We start from the raw sequence: 19288 nt of genomic DNA on the forward strand, positions 1-19288 counted from the left end.
ATGAGGATGTGTGACAGAGGCGTCCAGATGCTCATCACCACGGTGGGAGCCTTCGCAGCCTTCAGCCTGATGACCATCGCCGTAGGCACCGACTACTGGCTCTACTCGCGCGGCGTGTGCAGGACTAAGTCCACGAGCGACAACGACACGAGCCGCAAGAACGAGGAGGTGATGACCCACTCGGGGCTCTGGAGGACGTGCTGCCTGGAAGGTACCGACACCCCCCCCCTCCCCAGCCCCGACATCGCGGGGGGGGCCCGCCCAAAAGTTCGGGGGAGGGCAAGGGCATCCCGGGACCCCCCACCCCAGACCCAGGCCCCCGGCGAGCCCAGGCACCCGCGGCCGGCGAGTGGAGCCTCCCTCCCGGCCGGGCTGCCCGGCGGCCCCGGCTGCCCGCCCTCTCTCCGTTCCCCGGGCACGGTGGGGCCGGCCCTTGCCGTGTGCGGCACCGCGCCGGGCGAGGGGCAGCCCCGCGGGTGGCTCGTGGCCGCGGGGCGCGGGGTCCGGGTGCGGCCGGGCTCCGGGCGCGGCCGCGGGGTGCCGGGATCGCCCCGGGCCCGCGGACCGGGCACCCCGCGGCAGCTCGGGGCGTGTGCGGCGGACGGGGAGCGTCGGGCGGAGAGGCCACAGGTCCTCCTCCCGGCCCGGGGGCTCCTTTAACGTGAAGCGATGAGCGAGCGGAGCCCCTCAAGCCTCTCCCCCGCTCCGAGGCGCCGCAGGCACCGTGTCGCTGTCACGGGGAAGCCCATCGCACCCGGCATTTTCACAGCTGAGCCCCACCGCCGGTGTCAGCGCTTCCTCTCTGATCCGCAGAGTGGGGCAAGGTCTGCTGCTGCTGCCCCACCACAGCCTATCCCTCCGTCCCTCGGGATTGTGTCCCACCGCAGCTGCCGGGGCAGCCCCGCGGCCGGGCGGCTTCTCCATGGCTGCCCCACAGCCAGGCTTCCTTTCACCACGTCACCCCGTTGTTTCACTCCTGCAGCAGCACCCGGCCAGAGAGGCCACGGCAGCTGCTGCCCTCCTGCAGCACAGGTCACGCTTTGGGGACAATTCTGACCCAAAGCCACTGGCCGAGACTTAGGCGAGCAACAACAGGCTGTGCTTCAACATGAGCTTGAACGGAGCCAGGTGCTAGTACCTGCGCAGCAAAAATAGGCTGATGGCATCACACTGGGCCCTAACTTTAACATGACCGGCAGCAGTTGGTGTCCTGTGTGTTCGGGGGGACCTGCCCCACTGTCCTGTGTGGCCCCGGGGGTGTCGGGCTCCCCTAGCCTGGGAGTGACACTTCTAGGGGTGGGGGCAAGAGAGCTGCGGTGGCTGAGCTGCTCCCTTCACGTTGGAAAGTTCTCGGTGAGTCACGGCCACAAATGCAGAAATACCCTGTCTGTTCCTGGTGCTCGGTCCTAAACCTGGTGAAGCCAGTCAGAGCTTTCTTATTGATTCAAGGAGGATTTGGATCATTCTATAATTCCATAATAAATAATTTGAGATAATCTGTCTCCCCTCTTGGGCTGAGGGAGCCAAGGAGGCAGCAGCCAGGGCTGTGAAAGATGGGATTGCCAGAGGCATGAGTAATTTCCAAAATTCTTGGTTTTGCCGGCTGTATGTTTTTTTTCAGCGACTGTTTTATGTTTCCCTCACTGCGATAAATCACTGCTCTGGAAGGAGCCGGTGAGGCCCCAGTCTCCTGGGCACAGCACACTCAGGAAAGGGCTTAACAGTGCCATGCCAGAGCTTGGAGCTGAATCACAGTGCATCACCCCGCGCCTGGCGTGGGGCTGGGAGCAGTGAGGCATGTGCTCGCTGCGGGGTCACAGCTCCCCAGGCTGGCTTACCAGCTGTGCTGGTGCCACTTGCCCATGCCCCTGGCACAGCCAAGGCCTCGTACTGGGCACGGGCTCTGTCACCCCTTGTGTGTGCCTGGGTGGGCAAAGGGGGCCTGGGGGAGCAGCAGCACCAAGTCGGTGGCCTGTCTGGGAGGGTCCCAGCCAGCACTCAGTGTGAGCACATGAGGCTACAATGCTGCTGGAGGATGCAGTGGTGCTGCTTGTCACCCTCCTGAATTTTGCTGGAGACATAAGCTGGTGTCACAGGCTGTGAATGGATGCGATGCTGGGAAGGGAAGACTTTCCTCAGCCAAGCTGTGTGGGCAGCAGGGCTCAGGGTTGCTGCTGCAGCCACCCGGCCGCTCTCTCCTCCAGCACATCCTGTGCCGGGAGCGCTGGGTGCTCAGCCCCTGCACCCACTACGTGCTGCAGGTCCTGTCAGATTCCTGGTGGCAGGGCCTTGCTGTGCCTCTGATTTCTGTGTACTCGTTTTATCTGTCTGTGAAATGAGCAGTTTGTCATCCTGTGCTAGGAGTGAAGGCAGTCAGGCGAGAGGGTCAGTTCTCTTGTGGTTCAGAAGGTGCCTTTAGCACTGGGCAGTGCTCTCTGCCCGACGGGAAGCACCTCAGCCTTGAACTTTCCACCTCTAACAGGATTTTAATATGTGTAATGATGAAAGAATGAAGTGGCGAGCTCCAGTCGCTCGTCTGGCTGAGTGTGCATGGCAGATGATTAAAATGACCGACGTGAGGGCTGGGTGCACGCTCCGTCGCAGATGCTCTTTAAATCCATGTCAATCAGAGCCGTGCAGCGCCTGCGTGGGAGCCGCTCGCACCACGTGAGCGTCAGAAGCCCATAGGCGAGAGCGGATAAATCTTGAATGAAGCCGCCGCAGCCCGATGGAGACACCCACACTGGCAAACACAAATTAGCGGTTGACTCAATATCTGGAGCCCAGGCAGGCGTTCCCAGACTGCTGTGCCAGGATAGCCACTCTTTGAAATGGCAGTGTTTGGGTTCTAATTGTCACTTTTACAACATGTGAGCACTTAGTAGGTATCTGCTCGTACTTCCCACTCAAACGTGAGCAGCGTTTGTCCGTCTGTGGCCCCTGGGGCTGCTTGTCCTCTGGGGTCTTCCTCGTTAGTATAAAAAGTAGGGAAACACACGCCACTTCAGGGAGAAAGCTGAGGCTGAGAAATAGCTGCTTAGGCTTGGGTTGTTTTCGGGAAAGTGAAAGAACTTTGGGTTTTTATCAAACTTAATTAAATTCAGCATCATTAAAGGCAGGGAGCCTCCTTGTCCTCCCTGCTGCGTGGCGTAGAGTGGGACTGGCTCCATGACATCATGCGGATCTGAAACAGGCAGAGGCAGCAGGAGGATCTGGCCAAAGCTGCTTGAAACACCATATTTTAAGGCACTATGGTGTTTTTCTTTTCCTTCATTTCCCTCATCAGAATAGAGTGCTCTGTCGTTTTTGAAGGATGGTGAGCACTGCTCTGCCTGCTTCCCTTCAGGAGGATACACACCTGCTGACCCTGCTGCTGTGGCATCTGTACGGGCAGGATGTGGGCTGTATGAACGTGGGGCAGTCTGCAGAGGACATGGGGTGCTTTGCAGAGGGCTCGGGAAATTTGCCGAGGACACAGCTGACTGCAGCTGCGGGAGGGTGCAGGGCCCCAGAGCCATTCCTCGAGCAAGCTGTACCCTCTGTCCTGACCCCCCACAGTGTCCCCCAGCAGCACTAGCACAGCCTTTGCCAAGCCAGCAGCTCCCCTCTACCAAACCTGGAGAACTTTGCTTGGGTTTTGGCCTTCTTTGGGGTGATCCTGTCTAGATTAACACCTAATATTATGGGTATTACCAGCTGACCCCTGCAGCCCAGAGCACTCTGCTGAGCCATTTCTATACCTGACTTACAGCTCCTGCTTGGCTTCTGGTGTGATTTAGGTAGACTGTCAGTCCCAGAGACTTCAACTGAGGCCAAGTGTTGCACTGGGAAAAGAAATGAACCCCTCAAATTTGTTTTGAACAAAATAAATAATCTCTGATACTGAAGTCTCAGGGAGCTGTACAGGGTGTTACTCCTGCATGTTGTTAGTCTGCTCACGGGTCGCTTCAGCTGTTAGCTGCAGCATCTTCCAGGGAGCTCCCACCTATACTGGTCCACCGTGACACTAAGCCTCTTCTTCTGCTGCTGAGTGTTGGGGTGTCATCTCCTATGCCAAGCTCTGCCTTACTCTCCTAGTTCCTAACTCTAAAACCTTTGGCCTGGCAGTATGCAAATGGCCACTGTTGGATGAGTCCACCATATCGAGCTGCCCAAAGTCACCTGACCCACCTCCATCACTCACTGATACTGCAGTGAGTCCATTCTCTGCTGTTTGCCTCTTTTACTCTCACTTATTTAATGCTTTCTTTAATGCACTTGGTGAAGACATTGTTATAGCTCAACATTGTTCTGGTAATAGCTGATCCTGTGTACAAATATCCCATCAAATGGCAACGTACAATCTCTGCAATCTGCCTCCCAGTCCCTTTAATAAAGCTCTGTTGATTCTGCATAACACTGATCCTTTACTTTTTCAGCAGAGCTAAATCAAATACCCCGTGGAACTGTAAAAGTATTATGTGACTGATTTCCTTTATCAACTGAATTTGTAATCATATAAAGAAAAATTTATGAAGTTTGATAAATCAGTTTTCCACCAGGCTGTTTGACATTTATCTCATCCCCTGGTTCCTCCCTGCTGCTGCCCACCTCAGCCAACCCCCAGGCGATGCTGGGGACGCAGCTCTGATGGTCGCCCACCGCCATCACTCGTGGCATTAAACCAGCTTTCCTCATCTTTAAGAAATTCAACAGAGTGCCAAGGTTTATTAAAATCTATTTTAGATCTTCAGAAAACTTCTCAGCCCGATCTCTGGAGGCTCTTGGGAGAAAGTTCTCTCGTCCTACCGGTTTCATGTTTACACTTAATAGTCGCTGTTTAGCATCCTCCCCGGCTCCTGGCGGAATAGAGGAGCCTATTTGTCTCCAAGTACAGAACAGAAGTATCTGATGAATAAATAATTGTGTGTCACTTCTGCTTTGTGACTGACAGTTGCAGCGTCATGATCCTGTAGTGATTTCCATCAGCTCCTTTCTTCTGAAGGAGGCTAAAGAATTCCTCCTTGTTTGGCTTAAACCTTTCACTTGTGGTTTTATTTAACTGATGTCATTAGCTTTTCTGTTCTCAGCCATGTGTGTCCTAACTGCTACTTCCAATATCAAACACACCAATTTTTAATTTGTTTAATTGCAGTGTCCAGTTCCCCTTTCAGCAGTCCTGTCAGAAGTGCGGGGCGCCGGGGAAGCTCTGCCCCTTGCTCTTGTGCGGCGGTTGTGCTCTTGCAGGTACAATTTTCCCCCAGTCAGTTTTGTCTGTGGTTGCTTTTGGCTCTGCTGAGCTGCTTCACCAAAGGCGTTAAATTGGGCTGGAAGCAGCTGCCCCTGGACAGCCACCAGCTCTTCCCTTGCTTTCAGCTCCTCTCAGTCCTTCTGAGTGAGGCCAAGCAGAGAATTTCCCCAAGGTGACAGCAATATTGTTTCTGTTAGAAAGTTATTATCTTTAATTTTTAAAAGCGCCAAGCAAATGTCCCTGAGATTGCAATCATCCATGATAGAGCACTTTTCCTCGCTACTCATTATAGGTAGGTATTTAAGGAGCTGCTCATCCTGTTCCTCTGTCTGGTCGGTGTCTGTAATAGATTCTCATCAACAACCCGCCTTGCAATGGAACACTTCTCCACAGTGCTCTTGGTCCAGCTCCACACGGCTGCCAGCGCCGGCGATGGTGGCTGTGCCGCAGCTGCCAAGCTCTCTGCACACAGCCACGCTGACTGCCTTGGCAAGTGGCTGCTCCGGCCACCAGTCTGGCAGCCCAGCACAAGTCCCACCCTGATCCCACCACACACAGCTCTGGCCGGGGATGTCCACCAGCACCGGCACCATGGTGAGGAAAGCCCTGGGCTGATGGCTACGTGGGGAGGGGACTGTCAGCATGGGTGATGGAGAGGGAGACAGGTCTGTAACAATGTGAGAGCTGGGGGAAGATGAGTGGGGAGGGGTTATTTGCTCCTCATTGTATGAAAGCTGGGAGGCATCAAATTATCTCGTGTGATGGAAAGTAGGCGATGGAGGCATCTAAGATGATAGCGATGGATGAGAGTGAGGTGGGACCAGTTACCCATTTGAGAACGTCTGATGAAATTACCTCGCTGTGGGTTTAACAGCCCTTCCCCTCTGTCCCCACAAGCCTGTCCAGCAGGACAGCACAAAGGGGCATCAGGCCACGAACCTGGCACTGGGGTCAGTCATGGCACTGGGGTCAAAACAGGATGGAACAAATGCCGCAAGCGTGGAGCTCTGCGAGGTGTCATGTACAGTGCGCCAAGCATAACCTCTGATTTAGGAAACCTCTGAACCTTAGCTTGCTGGAGGTTATATTGAATGAGTGTTAATTACTGTGCCCTGATAGAGATCAAAATCAGGCTAGCTGGACCCTCCATCTGCTCCAGACGCATGTTCTTGTGGCACGTGGCCAAATGCCAAGAGGCATAAAAGTTCTTCTGGACAGAGAGGGTCCCTGGCCGCCTCTAGGCAGCCCTGCCACTGTTTGGGAGGTGTCCAGAGAGGAGCTGAGCTTTAGCTCACTGCCACCAGCTCTGCTTTGAGAAACTGTTGCTTCACACGGGGGGTGCAGAATTTACCCTGCTGGGATGCTGCAGCATTTATCAGGACAGAAATCCCATCTTCTGGGGTGGTGTAGGGAGCTGGTTCCCACATTGCCTGTGAGCAGCACGTGATGAGTGCTCAGAACAGCTCAGAAACAGGCATTTTATTGCTGCATAGGCGTGGTGCAGAGTCTGTCATCTCAAGAGCCGTTACTGTTTAATAGAGGTGGAAGTCTGAATTTGAATGAGGCTCAAGTGGGGTTTTTTCCCATGCAAGGTCACAGTCTCCATTACAGCTGTAAATAATTAGGGATGGCTAATGAAGGCTGCAAGTGCTGGTGCTGGGGCTGATGGGCTGGAGTGTGGCTGTGGTTTGGGGGAGGATGCCCCACACATTGATGCCAGATCCTCCTGGCCCCGGTCCTGGGGAGGTGGGAGGCTGGCACGAGCTGGCCAGGAGGTGCCAGCAGGTGATGTCTGCTGAGAGCAGCCAGGGAGCTGGGAGGGAGGCTTGGCTCCGCTGCCAAGAGTTACGTGGCCTTTGGTAAATCACTTCCCTTGTCTCTGCATGGGTTTTGCCTTTTGTAACGTGAGGCTGGGTGGATTCATCAGTGTTCATCCCACATACAGCTCCTGGAAAGGTGCAGGGTGCAGTTATTGCGGGTCCACAGGTGAAGGACCTTTCCTGGCCGCCAGCACAGCCCACCCAGGCACCACGGGGCTCTTGGAACTTCCTTTTCACATGGATTTTACCATGGATTTTTAATGAAGACAATGTACACTTCATAAATATACATTAACCTTCTTTTTCAGGAAAATCCAAATTGCTCTTAAAATGACAGAGATGGCACTAACCCATAAGTAGAGGGGGCTGCTCAGCTGGCGCCGAGGGGTCCTGCTGACAGAGGGGCCCTGCCATGAGTGTCTTGGGCTGAGTCACAGCCAGACGCACTGGCAGGATGCAGAGGCAGAGTATCCACTGCCGTTAATGCCTGTCAGAGGGATGCTGAGGGTGAGGTACTCAAAGACATCCATGGGGAAAGGGGCCCACCCCATTCCCTGAGCCCCTCCGAAGCGCCTGCAGGGAGATGAGGTGCAAAGCAGGGGAAGCGTAGCGGGACCCAAGCAGGGCCGTGCTCTGTGGGAGGACTTTCTCTATGCACCTGCAATGTTGAGGGAACTGGGGAGGACCTCTGCCTTCCCACAGCCCTGTTCTGCCATGGTAAGTACGGCAATATCTAACGCTCACTTCAGTTTTGAAACGACACTCGGAAGCAGATTCCTTGAAGCTGCTGTTTGACTGCATTTTGGGCTGGCGCTGGTGTGTGTAGAGGGTAGTTTCACATCCTTGCCTAAGGGTGATGGGTGGCTTTGCTTGGGCTGATGCTTCAGGCTCAGCACCAGGTATTTTCTGTAGCTTTTCTCTGGGTGAGGCACTCCAGCCACACATCCATCGCCACTCGTTCTGCGCAGTCCCACCACTCGGACTGTAATGAGCCGTGGCTCGCTCGGGGGAACCGCAGCAGTAGGTATCTTGAGATACATCTTTGATTAAGAAAACACCTGCTGTGATAAAGCATGACAGTGCTGGGGTGGCAACTGGTGTCTTCTCCCTCGCCTTGCGCGTGCTGACAGCTCTGCAGCGGCTCTGGGGAGGAGAGGTTCCGCAGCCTGTGCTGAGGAGGAGCAGTGGCTGCGTTGTCGCATGGCAGAGCAGTTACACAACCCCTGGTGCTGAGCACTGCTCCTGTCATGGGCTGGTAGGTCAGCCTTGGGGACTCAGGGATGCTTCGCAAAATGTTCTCGTCGTCTTTTAACTCTTTACTTGCAGCAGATATTTAACAGCATCTTCTAAATGAGAAGTTCAGGCAAGGGTATGCTTTGTGTTTTAAACCGTCCCATGTCCTTTGAAGTGATTCTGTTGGAGACAGAAAGGCATCAATCTGTCACGATGGCTCTGTGGGCTGGAGGCACTCTACGTGGAGAGCAGCACACCTCTGCCAGGCTCCCCAAGGAAAACTGTGGAGTGATGGCTTTGCTTGCCTGGCCTGATCCCTCATTTGTCCAAGGCAGGGAGAGATGCAGAAGAGCTGGCACAAATGAAAGTCTGCTCGCTATCTGGTCTCCAGAGAAACGTGAGGACAAAGTGGGATTTCTGCATTTGAGTTAGCCCACGGTCCCCAACCAGAGGAGAGCCAGCTGCCTTTGGCAGGAAACCCAGCTGGCAGCTCTGCCTCTGAGCCAGTGCCGGCAAAAGGGCTAGATCGTAATTGAGTTGCTCTTGTGGCAACTTATGTTTGCCTTTGTTTGCTCATCACTGGTAGTCAGGCTCCCAGAGGTGGGTTGCCGTCCTCCCCGTATTCCATGAGCAGGCAGGCAGCCTCAGCAGCAGGGCTGATCCGCCACCATTGAACCATGTTGCAGTTCCAAGGGTTACGAGGATGATAATGCTAAAACTGCTGTGGCCTGTTCCTCCATCTGCCTTTCCCCACAACTTTGGCCATGCTGTTGCCACAGCCCTCCTGCACCAGGGCTGCTGCCTCCCCACAGATCACTTGCCCAAAGGAGAAAGGTAGAGAAGTCTTCTCGCCACAGCACTTTGCTCCCTTTGGAAAAGTGTGGTGAGACACCTGGGCTTCACTCATCTCCCTAACCCTTGCAAGAACCACTTGCATACGGGGTGAACAACTGCATTAGACAGGCTTGAAAATATCAGGGTTTTTCAAAGTGATCATGAGGAGAAGCAAGAGAAATGTTTGTGGCTGCTGGACGGGTGATACTGCCTGATGATTTTCTCAGATATTGCCTCTTTCTTATCTCCTTACACCACAATCTATAGACAAACCTGGTGCTGTCGTTCTGCAGAGGATGGCTTAGCCATTCCCACATCAGGTTATTAGCAACCATGTTGTTTTATCATACAGACAAACGGAGTCATAAAGAAATGATAAGGCAGGCAAAAGAAGGCAGAGGGGTGGTGTGGGAGCAGGAGCAGCACCTCACTGCCACCCCCTCACCCTCACCAGGAGCTTCATCCCTCTCTCTTCCGCCAAGCAGTTTGTATTGAAGGAGGAGGATTGGGCTGGGACAGGAGCCCTGGGGTGAGTGCAGGCAGCAGAGGGGGATGGGTGAGCCCTTGTCCTTTCTGGGGGACGCTGGAGCCTATGGGGGTGTTGGCATTGGCAGTTCATCCCGTGGGATCTGGGCGGTGGAAAGCAGTAGCAAACAGTGGCATTTGGGGGTGACAGTTGTGTTTGTGCCTCTCAAATGTTCACATTTCCAATTTTGCTAGTGATTTAGTAATTGTCCCCTAATTATACCTTTATGCTCAGTTCGTGCTTGGAATCAGAAGGGGAGGGGAAAGCCACCCCCAAGAAGCTACCAACAACTGAATGCCCTTTTGCAGTATTTCTGATTTTCACTTCCCGAAGCCAGCTTATGCTGCCGGCACTTTCGTCAAGCCACGCGTTTGCTGTAGAACAACCCCTGGTCCCAGAGGTGGCATCGCCAAGGGCGCCTTGGAGAGGTTGGGCTCCCTCCTGGCAAGAGAGCAGGAACCCTTGGGACAGGCTGGCTGATGCTCGACTGGATGTTAAACACCAACTTACAGTCATGTTTTGCAAGTGTCAAAGTGCTTTGATGTATCAGCATCATTAATTGCATCACACAACATATTTTCACGAGCAATTGCAAGGGGCTGCAAGAGTCAGTGGCTGCCTTCCCTCTGGGCTGCCTCCTGCCCACCCTTAGCCCCGGGCTGCTCGCCCAGCCAGGAAAGGTCACTGTCACTTGATGAGACAGACTGCGATCTCACATCGCTGTTCCCTGCCGCCCCAAGCCCGCAGCAGCTCCAGCTTTGCCGTACCAGCCAGCCCACAGTCATTTCTGCCAGGCTGCACGATGTCCTTGCCAAATCCTCCATTTGCCTTAACAGCCTCTCTCAGCTGAGCAAACCTTATCGTGGCTCAGCAGCTGTGCCACACGACTTCAGCGCCGGGAGCCGCGTTGCTGCCGCAGAGCGCGCTGGGGGGACGGGGAGCCCGTGGCATGGAGTCCCCTCCTGACGGGGCCCTGTTGCTCCCCGCTGCAGCCCGCAGGCCAGCAGCAAGCCCGGCGGGCTGCCGACAGTGGCTGGAAGCCTCTCGCAGCCCTGAGGATCTTTCTCTCTGTGCCGAGAGAATCTCTTGTCATTCCTCAGCACGCTTCAGCCAAGGATGAAAGTGTTTTCTGTGCATTAGTCTTTGGCCTTTCCTCCAACATGAAAAGCTGAAGAAGGGCAAGAGCGATAACGCCTTGCATAGGGAGTAGGAAAGCTGCAGCCTGGGGTGTGAGACCTCTTAGCAGGGGGGAGAAGTGGGAACCAGTTCCTCTGCTTCTGTCACCAAGCAGTTGAAGGCTGCCAGGGACGGCAGTGAGGCCATCGGGAGGTGGCAGACGTGTTTTAAAGTATTTTAAATAATAAGAATAGTTTTAAGTAATGCCTGCTCTGCGTATTGCCCCAACGTGCCCTGATTCCCACTGTAGGAAGCACAAGAGCTGTTTCCGTGCCCCACCCTTAGCCAGCAGCAGGAGCAGGGCAGGTACCCACTCCCTGGCTGGGTCCACCAACTCATCCCCATAGGGCAGAGACACCTGGCCGAGCCTATCTGCGTCCCTGGGGAGGTGTGCCGTATGGCTTCTCTGTTTGTCCTCACTCACTCACGGCTGAGGTGAGAGACAGACGTGTCAGCGCCTCCGCCCCTGCGCCACGCTCCACGGCGTCTGCAGGCAGCGAGCTCGGCCCCAGGGAGCGAGCCTTGTTGTGCGCCGTGGTACGGTACAGCGAGGTACAGTGTGGCACGGTGTGGAACGGTGCACCACAGTGTGGTATGGTATGGTGTGATACAGTGCAGTAAGGTGTGATGTGGTGTGCTATAGTGCGGTATGGTGTGGTATGGTGCAGTACAGTACAGTGTGGTGTGGTGTGGTATGGTGCGGTACAGTGCAGCACAGTGTGGCATGGTGTGATGTGGTGTGCTGTGGTGCAGTACAGTGTGGTGCAGTATTGCGTAGTGTATGGTGTGGTGCAGTGCAGTACAGTGTGGTATGGTGTGATGTGGTGTTGTACGGGATGGTATTGTGTGGTGTGGTGTGTGGCATGGTGTGGTGCACCGAGACTCAGGACCACTACCACAGAGTGTCCCCCTCTGCCCGTTTGCACGTGCAGTGGCCACGGCTGTCACAGGCGTTGGCTAGGTGTGAGCTGCTCTCCACCAGCTGCGGCTCAGCGCGAGCGCAGCGTGTCCAGAACCACAGCCCCTCAGTGTGTCTGGCGGGTGTCATGGCTATGCCTCTCAGTGGCACCTCGGAAGTGGCCCTGTGTGTTACGATATGCAAGTTCAGTCTCTGACTTAGAAATTATTTGCATGGTCGATTTGAACAGATCTTCCCTGCCGGATGAGGAGAAGTCTTCCAGAAAATAGGAGAAGAATGTGCCATTGTCACCCCGGAGCTTTGCTCCTCGGAGCCTGGGTTTCATGGCAATTAGTGCACGCTCTGGCAGCGCTTGGGGCCGGCAGTGCTCTCACCTCCCGCGCAGAGCCTATTTCCAGGGCTGTGCCGAGGGCTGTGAAATCCTGGGCTCTGTGCAGCTCCAGCTGAGCACCCAAAATGAGCAGACGCTTGTAAGCTACATCTCTCCAGTCCTGCACTACCCATCTGTAAATTGGGGATAACATCACCGGCCCCGGCTCAGCATGGGAGCAGAAGGAGCCTCCAAGACGCTCCTGTGCTGCTGGAGCTGAGCAGGGAGCAGGCGAAGGGGGAATTGCTCCCTCCTGGCAGCAGGCAAGGGAAACAAGGCCGGGGATGCTCGCTGAACACCGAGTGCAGAACCCAGCACTAGCGGAAAGCAAAGTGCCCCAAAGGAGCTGGCAGGGGTGGGAGCAGGTGAGGGATGGGGAGGGATAACATGGCAAATACTGGTAAGCCAGCATGCCCAGGGGCTGGCCCCAAACTGTCCCCACAGCCCTGCCCTCAGGGCAGCTTTTGTCATCCTTTTTAGCCAAGTCTGTCAGTGCATCATGGGGAGCAAGGCACATGTGAGTGAGGAGCATTACCTAAGATGGGGCTGCTGCAGCAGCTGGGACAGACCCATTGAAAGGGCTGCTGCAGGGCATGGAGCTCTCTGCAGGGACATGCAGTGTGGGCTGAGCAACACAGAGGGAAAAGCCATGGACCCTGGGCACAGGCCTGAGCTAAAAATGGGGAATGAACCCCTGGGGCAGCCCCAGGTAAGCACCAAGGGTGGCAGAGACAGGTGGCAGGGCAGTGCTGGTGCAATGCAGGCAGTGTGTGCCATGCAGGTATGGCAGCCTGTGGTCCAAGAGTCTTCCCCTGTGCCCAGGGAGCTTCATGCCTCTGGCTGGCACAGCCACTCCAGCTCTCTGTGCTGTGCTATGGGGCACAGACCCACTGTCCTTGAAGCCAATGGCAAAACATCACCTGGCTTCACCAGCAGCAGGATGGGCTCTTCTGTGTGATTTAATGCAAAGTATGATGAAGATGGAAAGCATCGGCATGAGCTATGACACTATCTGCTTGCCCATCCATCTCAGAGTCTTTTACATCTTTCTTCTCTCCTGCTTCGAATCTCTCTTTGGCTGCTGCTTCCTCCTAGAAGGGCAGAGCCTGTGGGAGCTGGGGCTGTTTCAAAGCTCTGGAGTTACTCCAGCAAAATGTTTTGTGCTTTGAGCCAGATTTGGGGAGCTGGGGGAAGGTGAGGCTGGATTATGGCCATGGTGATGGTATGAGTAGCTCTGGGACCTGTGGGGCAGTTCGCCCATGTCTGACCTGTGTGAGAACAAAGAAGGTTTGTAGGGGGAAGCATGGTCCTGTTCCCTGTCCCGAGGGTGGCCAGACACAGAGCCCACAGTGCCAGAGCTACAGCACGGGCCAGGGAAGGGGAGAGCCTGAAATAGAGTCTCACATGCTGTCTGTGGGCAGGAGAACATTTCAAAGGCCTAGGGAAGCTGGTTGCAATGGGTTGGAGTATCTTGGTGCTGTGAAATCGTAAAGCAACGGACGATGGCAAGGACTCACCGTGCTCCTGTAGCCACTCTCACCTCTATCCCCAGGCAGGGTTATTTCCATTGGCAAAGCCCTCTCGAAGGCTGTGAGGCAGAGTGAGTGCTGTGGAATGGAAACTGAATTCCTGCAAGCCTTACCAGGCCATAGGCAGCCATCCTTTATTTTTCAGAGGGGGAAAGCAAGGTTGGTATCACCTTCTCATTCACCAGCAAAGTTCTCTCCTAATGTTTGGTCTCTAGGATAGTCCTTTTTTGTTCTCCAAAAAGCAGCCAAGAGTGAAACTCTGGTGCTCCTCTTGAATATCACTTTTCCCCATCTGGGGCGTTGGAACCGGCTTCCCGGGGCTCTTCCCCTCCTGCAGATGGTGAGGAGGCGGCTCTGCCTCCAGCCGGCAGCAAGCTAAATCCGTCGGCGCTGGATGTGCTCCGGTACCCACCCTCGTGCGTGGGGTTGAGCCGGACCCCGACCCTGGGCAGGCAGCCTGCACCCCTGTTCCCCACCAGCAAACAGACAGCATGATGCCCACTGAGCCCCCTTAAAGAAATAAGCTTTGAAAGGGTCGAGTCTCTGTTAGTGCATCAGCTGAAAACTTCAGATGTTTATATCATTAGGGAGATGTGACAGTACTCTCAGTGTGTGTGTGTATATATATCAGAAAAAAGGCAGGTGCTTGAGTGGCAGTCCTGTATTTGAAGTTCAGATAATTACCTTCAAATCAATGCTATAAAAGAGGAAAAAAAAATTAATATAACTTTTGCAAGGAAAACAACCTCCCGAGCCTCCTCCCAGGCTAAATGTGCTTTAAAGATTGACTGTGCAGCTGTAAAAACTATTGATGAACTGTAAACATGAAAAGATCACCCTGCTCGTGGCCTGTCAAAAGCATTAGGTTGGAAATGCTCTGTGCTCCGCTCCAGCATGACTCACTGAGTCTTCAGCAAATGTGTTTATTTGTAAAGATCCTTATTTCAGAAATAGTGACCTTTTTAATGCCTCGTGCAGCGAGCTCGGGAATTCGAAATTGCCTTTTGGCAACTTGCGAGTCTTGCTGAAGCTCTGACAGTGCTTTCCGTGGTGATTTACATATTTTTAGCCTTGATATTCTGCACTGTGGGGCTCCTTTGGAAAATGATTTGCTTTTCTCAGCCGTCCTCAATGCAATTTGGCATCTGCTGCGCTGGGCTGAGCTCAGGCTGTGCAGAGGGCATGGAGGGGTTCACTCGCTGGGCTCTAAGGCTCCTTGCAGCACACCTTCCCAGCCTTCTGCCCCTCTGAACCCTCCCTGCCTTTATTACATCCTCCTTGAAAAATGGACCGTGGGATTAGTCATAAATTTGAGCAGCTGCCTCACCTTGAAATAGGGAATTGAACTTTGAAGCTGTTTTTCCAGGCTGCCGTGCATCAAAGCACTGGGGTAGCTCTTTTGGTAGCTCTTTTGGGGTAGCTCATCACCTTCATCACCTCCTGGCCCACTGGGCTGCCACCCGTGCTCGTGCTCCGTGCTCACCAGCACAAAGTCCCTGCTGTCAGCATGCCTGCACCAAAGCGAAAGTGGTGATGGCCAACCTTGTTACTCTGTGTCCATGCCCTGTCACCTTGTTCTGAGTCCCCACTTGTGCCCTAGGTCCCAGCTCCCAGAGCAGTGGAAGGGAGGGAAGAAGGAAGGAAGGAAGGCAGGCAGCCGCGGTGCTCTGCTTGTCGCAGGGCCGGAGGTGCCGGAGGGTGGGCAGCCATGGGCAGCCACGCCACTACCGCAGAGCGTCTCCATCCTTCCCTTCCTGGGAACTGCCTGGCGAGGCATTAAACATCCCTGTTAGTTGCTCAGTCAGCTTCTCCGGCGTGTCTCTTTAAGCTCTGGGATGTGAATATGCTGAATATGAAATGTCGCAGTTGTACTAACAGTTATTTAACATTTCTCGGTCCTGTGACTAACGCTGCTGCCATTTGTGTTTGGTAACGGGCGATAGCATTGCTCCTTTCTGTTGTTGTTGTTCATCCTAATGCACTGGGGAAAGATGTTTTGATGGTTTTTCTACTGTTTGTTTGTGCCCTTTATCAGTGCTCTACAATTTCTAGTTGCTGATTTATATTCAGAGTTATGAATATCTCCTTTCTTCTTTTTGTTGGGCATGTTTTTATTTTTATAGCTGTTTACATATTAGCCAGGCAGTTTTTAAACTGATGCAAACTCCTGTCATGGTTATGAGTTTTGGGGTAAAACACTCTTAAATCATTCTCTATTCAGAGTAACGCTTTTACCCCTAAATCCATCCTCCTAATTCATTTGGCTTATAATTGTTTTCTGCTCTGTCAATTGACCTTTCAGAGCACCAGGAATATGTGCTAGTGCCTTGGACTTGCCTCTATTTGCCCATAAGAAGCATAATCAAGTCATGATTGCTTGGACTTGAGCAGCAACTAGTTTTTTAATTCTGTGATCCATTCTCCTTCAGCTGTCAACACAGAGTCTAAAATAGCACTCCCCTGTGCTAGATGCCACGCTTCAGAGCTATGAAATTGTCATTTATAGGTTTTTAGAAATTCAGAGGACATTTTAATACTGGTGAAGTGAAACCTCCAGCTTCCCATCATAATGCAGCTTTCTCTCCTGCTTATTATAACTGAGTGCTCAAGCAGCCTCTGGGATGATCTAGCCTCTGGCAGAGCTCGGGGTTTGAAGTAGACACCAGAGCATCCCTTACCTGTAGATTATCTGTGCCTGAATTCCTGGCAACTTGCGTAACCAGAGGGTCGCAGGTTTTTGCACTCTCAACCTTTGTTTTTCCCACTTGGTCTCTCCTGGGCACCTTTTGTGATTGATTTTCATCATTCTGACCATGCATGTGGGTCTCCGTAGGGCTCAAACACCACTTGGATCAAACTCACTCCAACAAATGTATGAGTCCAGATCCTTCTCTTCATTACCTGTCTCACAGCTGGGATGCACAGGCAATGGCCCAGTGCTTTCTTGGTGAGTTTTGTTCTTGCCATGTTGATGCTGTGCTGGAGGAGGGCTCAGTTGGTCCTTGGTTCTTCCCTCCTCATTTTTTTCCAGGTGTAATGCCTCCATGTTGCTGCTGGCTGCCAGGGAGGCCACTGTAGCAGGAGCGGTAACCTCCAGGTCCACGCTCCTCAGGGTGGATGTGGGAGCTGTTGCTCCCTGCACCAGCAGTGCAGCTGTGCATGAGTCCCTGCTGAAGGTTGGCTGAGTGAGAGAGGCTGAAGCTAAAGCATGTTAATGTGAAGCTTGGGTTATTCTACAGACCACAGAAAGGGGATCCCAAGATGCAGCAGGGAAACAGAAGTTGTAGACGCTGTGAATGATGCTCTTGCCAGGAGCTGAGCAGCAGCCTGGCAAGCGACACGAGTCTTGGTTTAGTCCTGCATCCCACGTCTGTGAGGTTATTCAGTGTCCAGAGTGGGCTGGTGGGGTATGATGGCTGGAAACACGATGAGGCCAGGATAGAGAGACAGCAGCAGAGAAGATGACCAAAAAAACCCAATATAGTGAAAGAGCAAAGGAATGAAAAAGACATCATTTGATGTATGGTAGTTGTATCCGAAAAGAGAAAGAGAAAAGGACATGAATTTCGACAAGTTAAATGAGGAGCCATTATAAGGCAGGCGGAAATGATCATGAAGGACAACTTGCTGAAGGCATAAAAAGCAATAAAAAAATCTTTACTCTCACACAGATCCCCAGCTGCCGTAGGCTGGGTGTCTGGCAGGCAGGAGATGGGCCGCCTTCCCCATGTCCGGATCGTAAAAGGCTTTGTGATGCAGGGTCCCAGGTCTGGGCTGGCTACCCCAGTTACTGATAGCCAAAGATGAGACTGGAAGGCAAACCCATGTCAGAAACTCATCGGTTAACCCAAGTGAATCTAAAATGTTCATTAAACGAGCGAGAGCAGGGTCCTGCCCTGACAGCATCCGCGCAGAGGGAGGCCTGGCGCCTCGGGCACAGGGATGCTCGGCCAGGGCTCCTGCCCCATCTCTTGCCGTCAACGTCTGCAAGCAGGCAAACAAACAAAAGATTATTATTTTCTTAATTACTAGAATTGTATTAATTTAAATGGATAAACTCAATCAGTGAAGCTCATTAATTTCTAGTACATGGCTTACTTACGCTGATTCTGGCTGCTCCAGCACTCATTTCACTATCATAGGAATGTCAATTACCTTTTAAAATAGAAATCAATGATTATTCACTGTTAAAGATAAAACATGAAGCGATTTTCTTAGACATGCTGATGAGCAATGTCCTCCCAGCCAGATGGAGGGCTCCTGTTGGCATGCTGCAGAGAGGATGGCAGTGCTGTGGCCTCCCTGCAGGGAAGGAGCCACCCTGGGTCCCCACACCGGCCTCAACCCCCTGCACTTTCCCACCCCATCCTGGCCAGGAGAGCCCAGCATCTTTCCAGGAGCCAGGTTTGAGTTGGGACGATTCCCTGCCATGAGCTACACCAGTGTGGAGTGATGGAAGGAGAGAGGAAGGAAACCCAGGGGAGTGCTAGGGGGGGATCCTGGAAGGCAGCCCCGGTGCATTACCTGATTACTTTTATAATGAGAAAAACAAAGCTAAGCCCTTGAAGCGGAGTGCTAGAAATTACCATTCATTTTCTAACTTTTTTTCCTCCTCTATTATTCAGAATTGTTTTGCTTTTCTGAACTGCCTTGTGTAGGTTGCAACAGCCCCACAGATTCCAGAATGGGAGATGATGAGTCACTGTCAAAATGCAGATTGTTTTTTTTTCCTTTCAGCAATGCTGAAGGAGTAGAGTCTTTGTGACACAGTGATCACCAGCACCTCGCAGGCTAAAACTGGCAGAAACTCCCAGTCCACCCATGGGTGTGAGTGCCCGGGCTGTGCCCACCACCCCCCCACTGTGTTCGCTGTGGGGATGCCCGTCACAGGCAGCGTGGAGCTGGGCACTGCTCCCCAAGCCCTGCCGAGCCACAGGGGATGTGTGGGGGCAGCAGGGCTCGGTTCTCACACGACTGTGCGTGTGTTCATCGCGTGTCTGCTCCAGCCTCAGCGTCCAGCCGGCACTGGCACGGCAGAGCACACCTCTGCCACCCCCTCGCCATTGCACTCATTTCATTGGACTCGGGTTTTTTCCACTGGTTGAGGTTTTTTTGGTTTTTTGAGTTTTTTTAAACAGGAAAAAATCCTTCAGAAGAGGCATATCTGTGTAGGTGACTCTGCTCAGACATAAGCCACCACCGCAGAGAGGGGGAGAGAGTGTGAAGTAGAGATGGAGCCAGATTGCACACCGGTGGGAAGATGGTGTGGAGCCACCGGGGCGATGGGGATGTGCTGGGGGGAGAACTCAGTCCTCGGGAGGAGGATTCATCCCACTGGCTGGCAATGAGGAGCCCAGCATCCATCCCAACAAGTGAGAGTACCCTAGAGCAGGGGGCTTTTTAAACCAGCACACAGGTTTTGCCTAATTTAGCTGCTCTCCAGTGGAGTTTAAGCAAACAGATGTGTAAAGTGGACCGGTCGTTTGCCTCATCCTCAAATTTCCCTGGCTTCGGGAGGGGAGCAGAGCCCTTCCCAAGGCAGCTGCATCAGGCAGCATCCTTGGCTCAAGCAGCTCTTCCAGCTGGGTCACAGAGCTGTGGTTCTGGGGTGTCTGTCACTGTCCCACTGGCCTTCTCTGACAATTTCTAAG

The 19288-nt window shown here is 53.4% G+C and overlaps 1 protein-coding gene across 1 annotated transcript in view; it reads left to right on the forward strand.

Moving 5' to 3' along the window:
• Positions 1–19288, forward strand: part of CACNG3 (calcium voltage-gated channel auxiliary subunit gamma 3) — a 30544-nt gene continuing 11256 nt past the window's right edge. Inside the window, exon 1 of the mRNA XM_061993626.1 lies at positions 1–211. Within this exon, the coding sequence (XP_061849610.1) occupies positions 1–211 (211 nt within the window). The remainder of the gene's footprint in view (positions 212–19288) is intronic.

Source organism: Colius striatus, chromosome 3 (assembly GCF_028858725.1).
Source record: "Colius striatus isolate bColStr4 chromosome 3, bColStr4.1.hap1, whole genome shotgun sequence".
Taxonomy (NCBI): domain Eukaryota; kingdom Metazoa; phylum Chordata; class Aves; order Coliiformes; family Coliidae; genus Colius; species Colius striatus.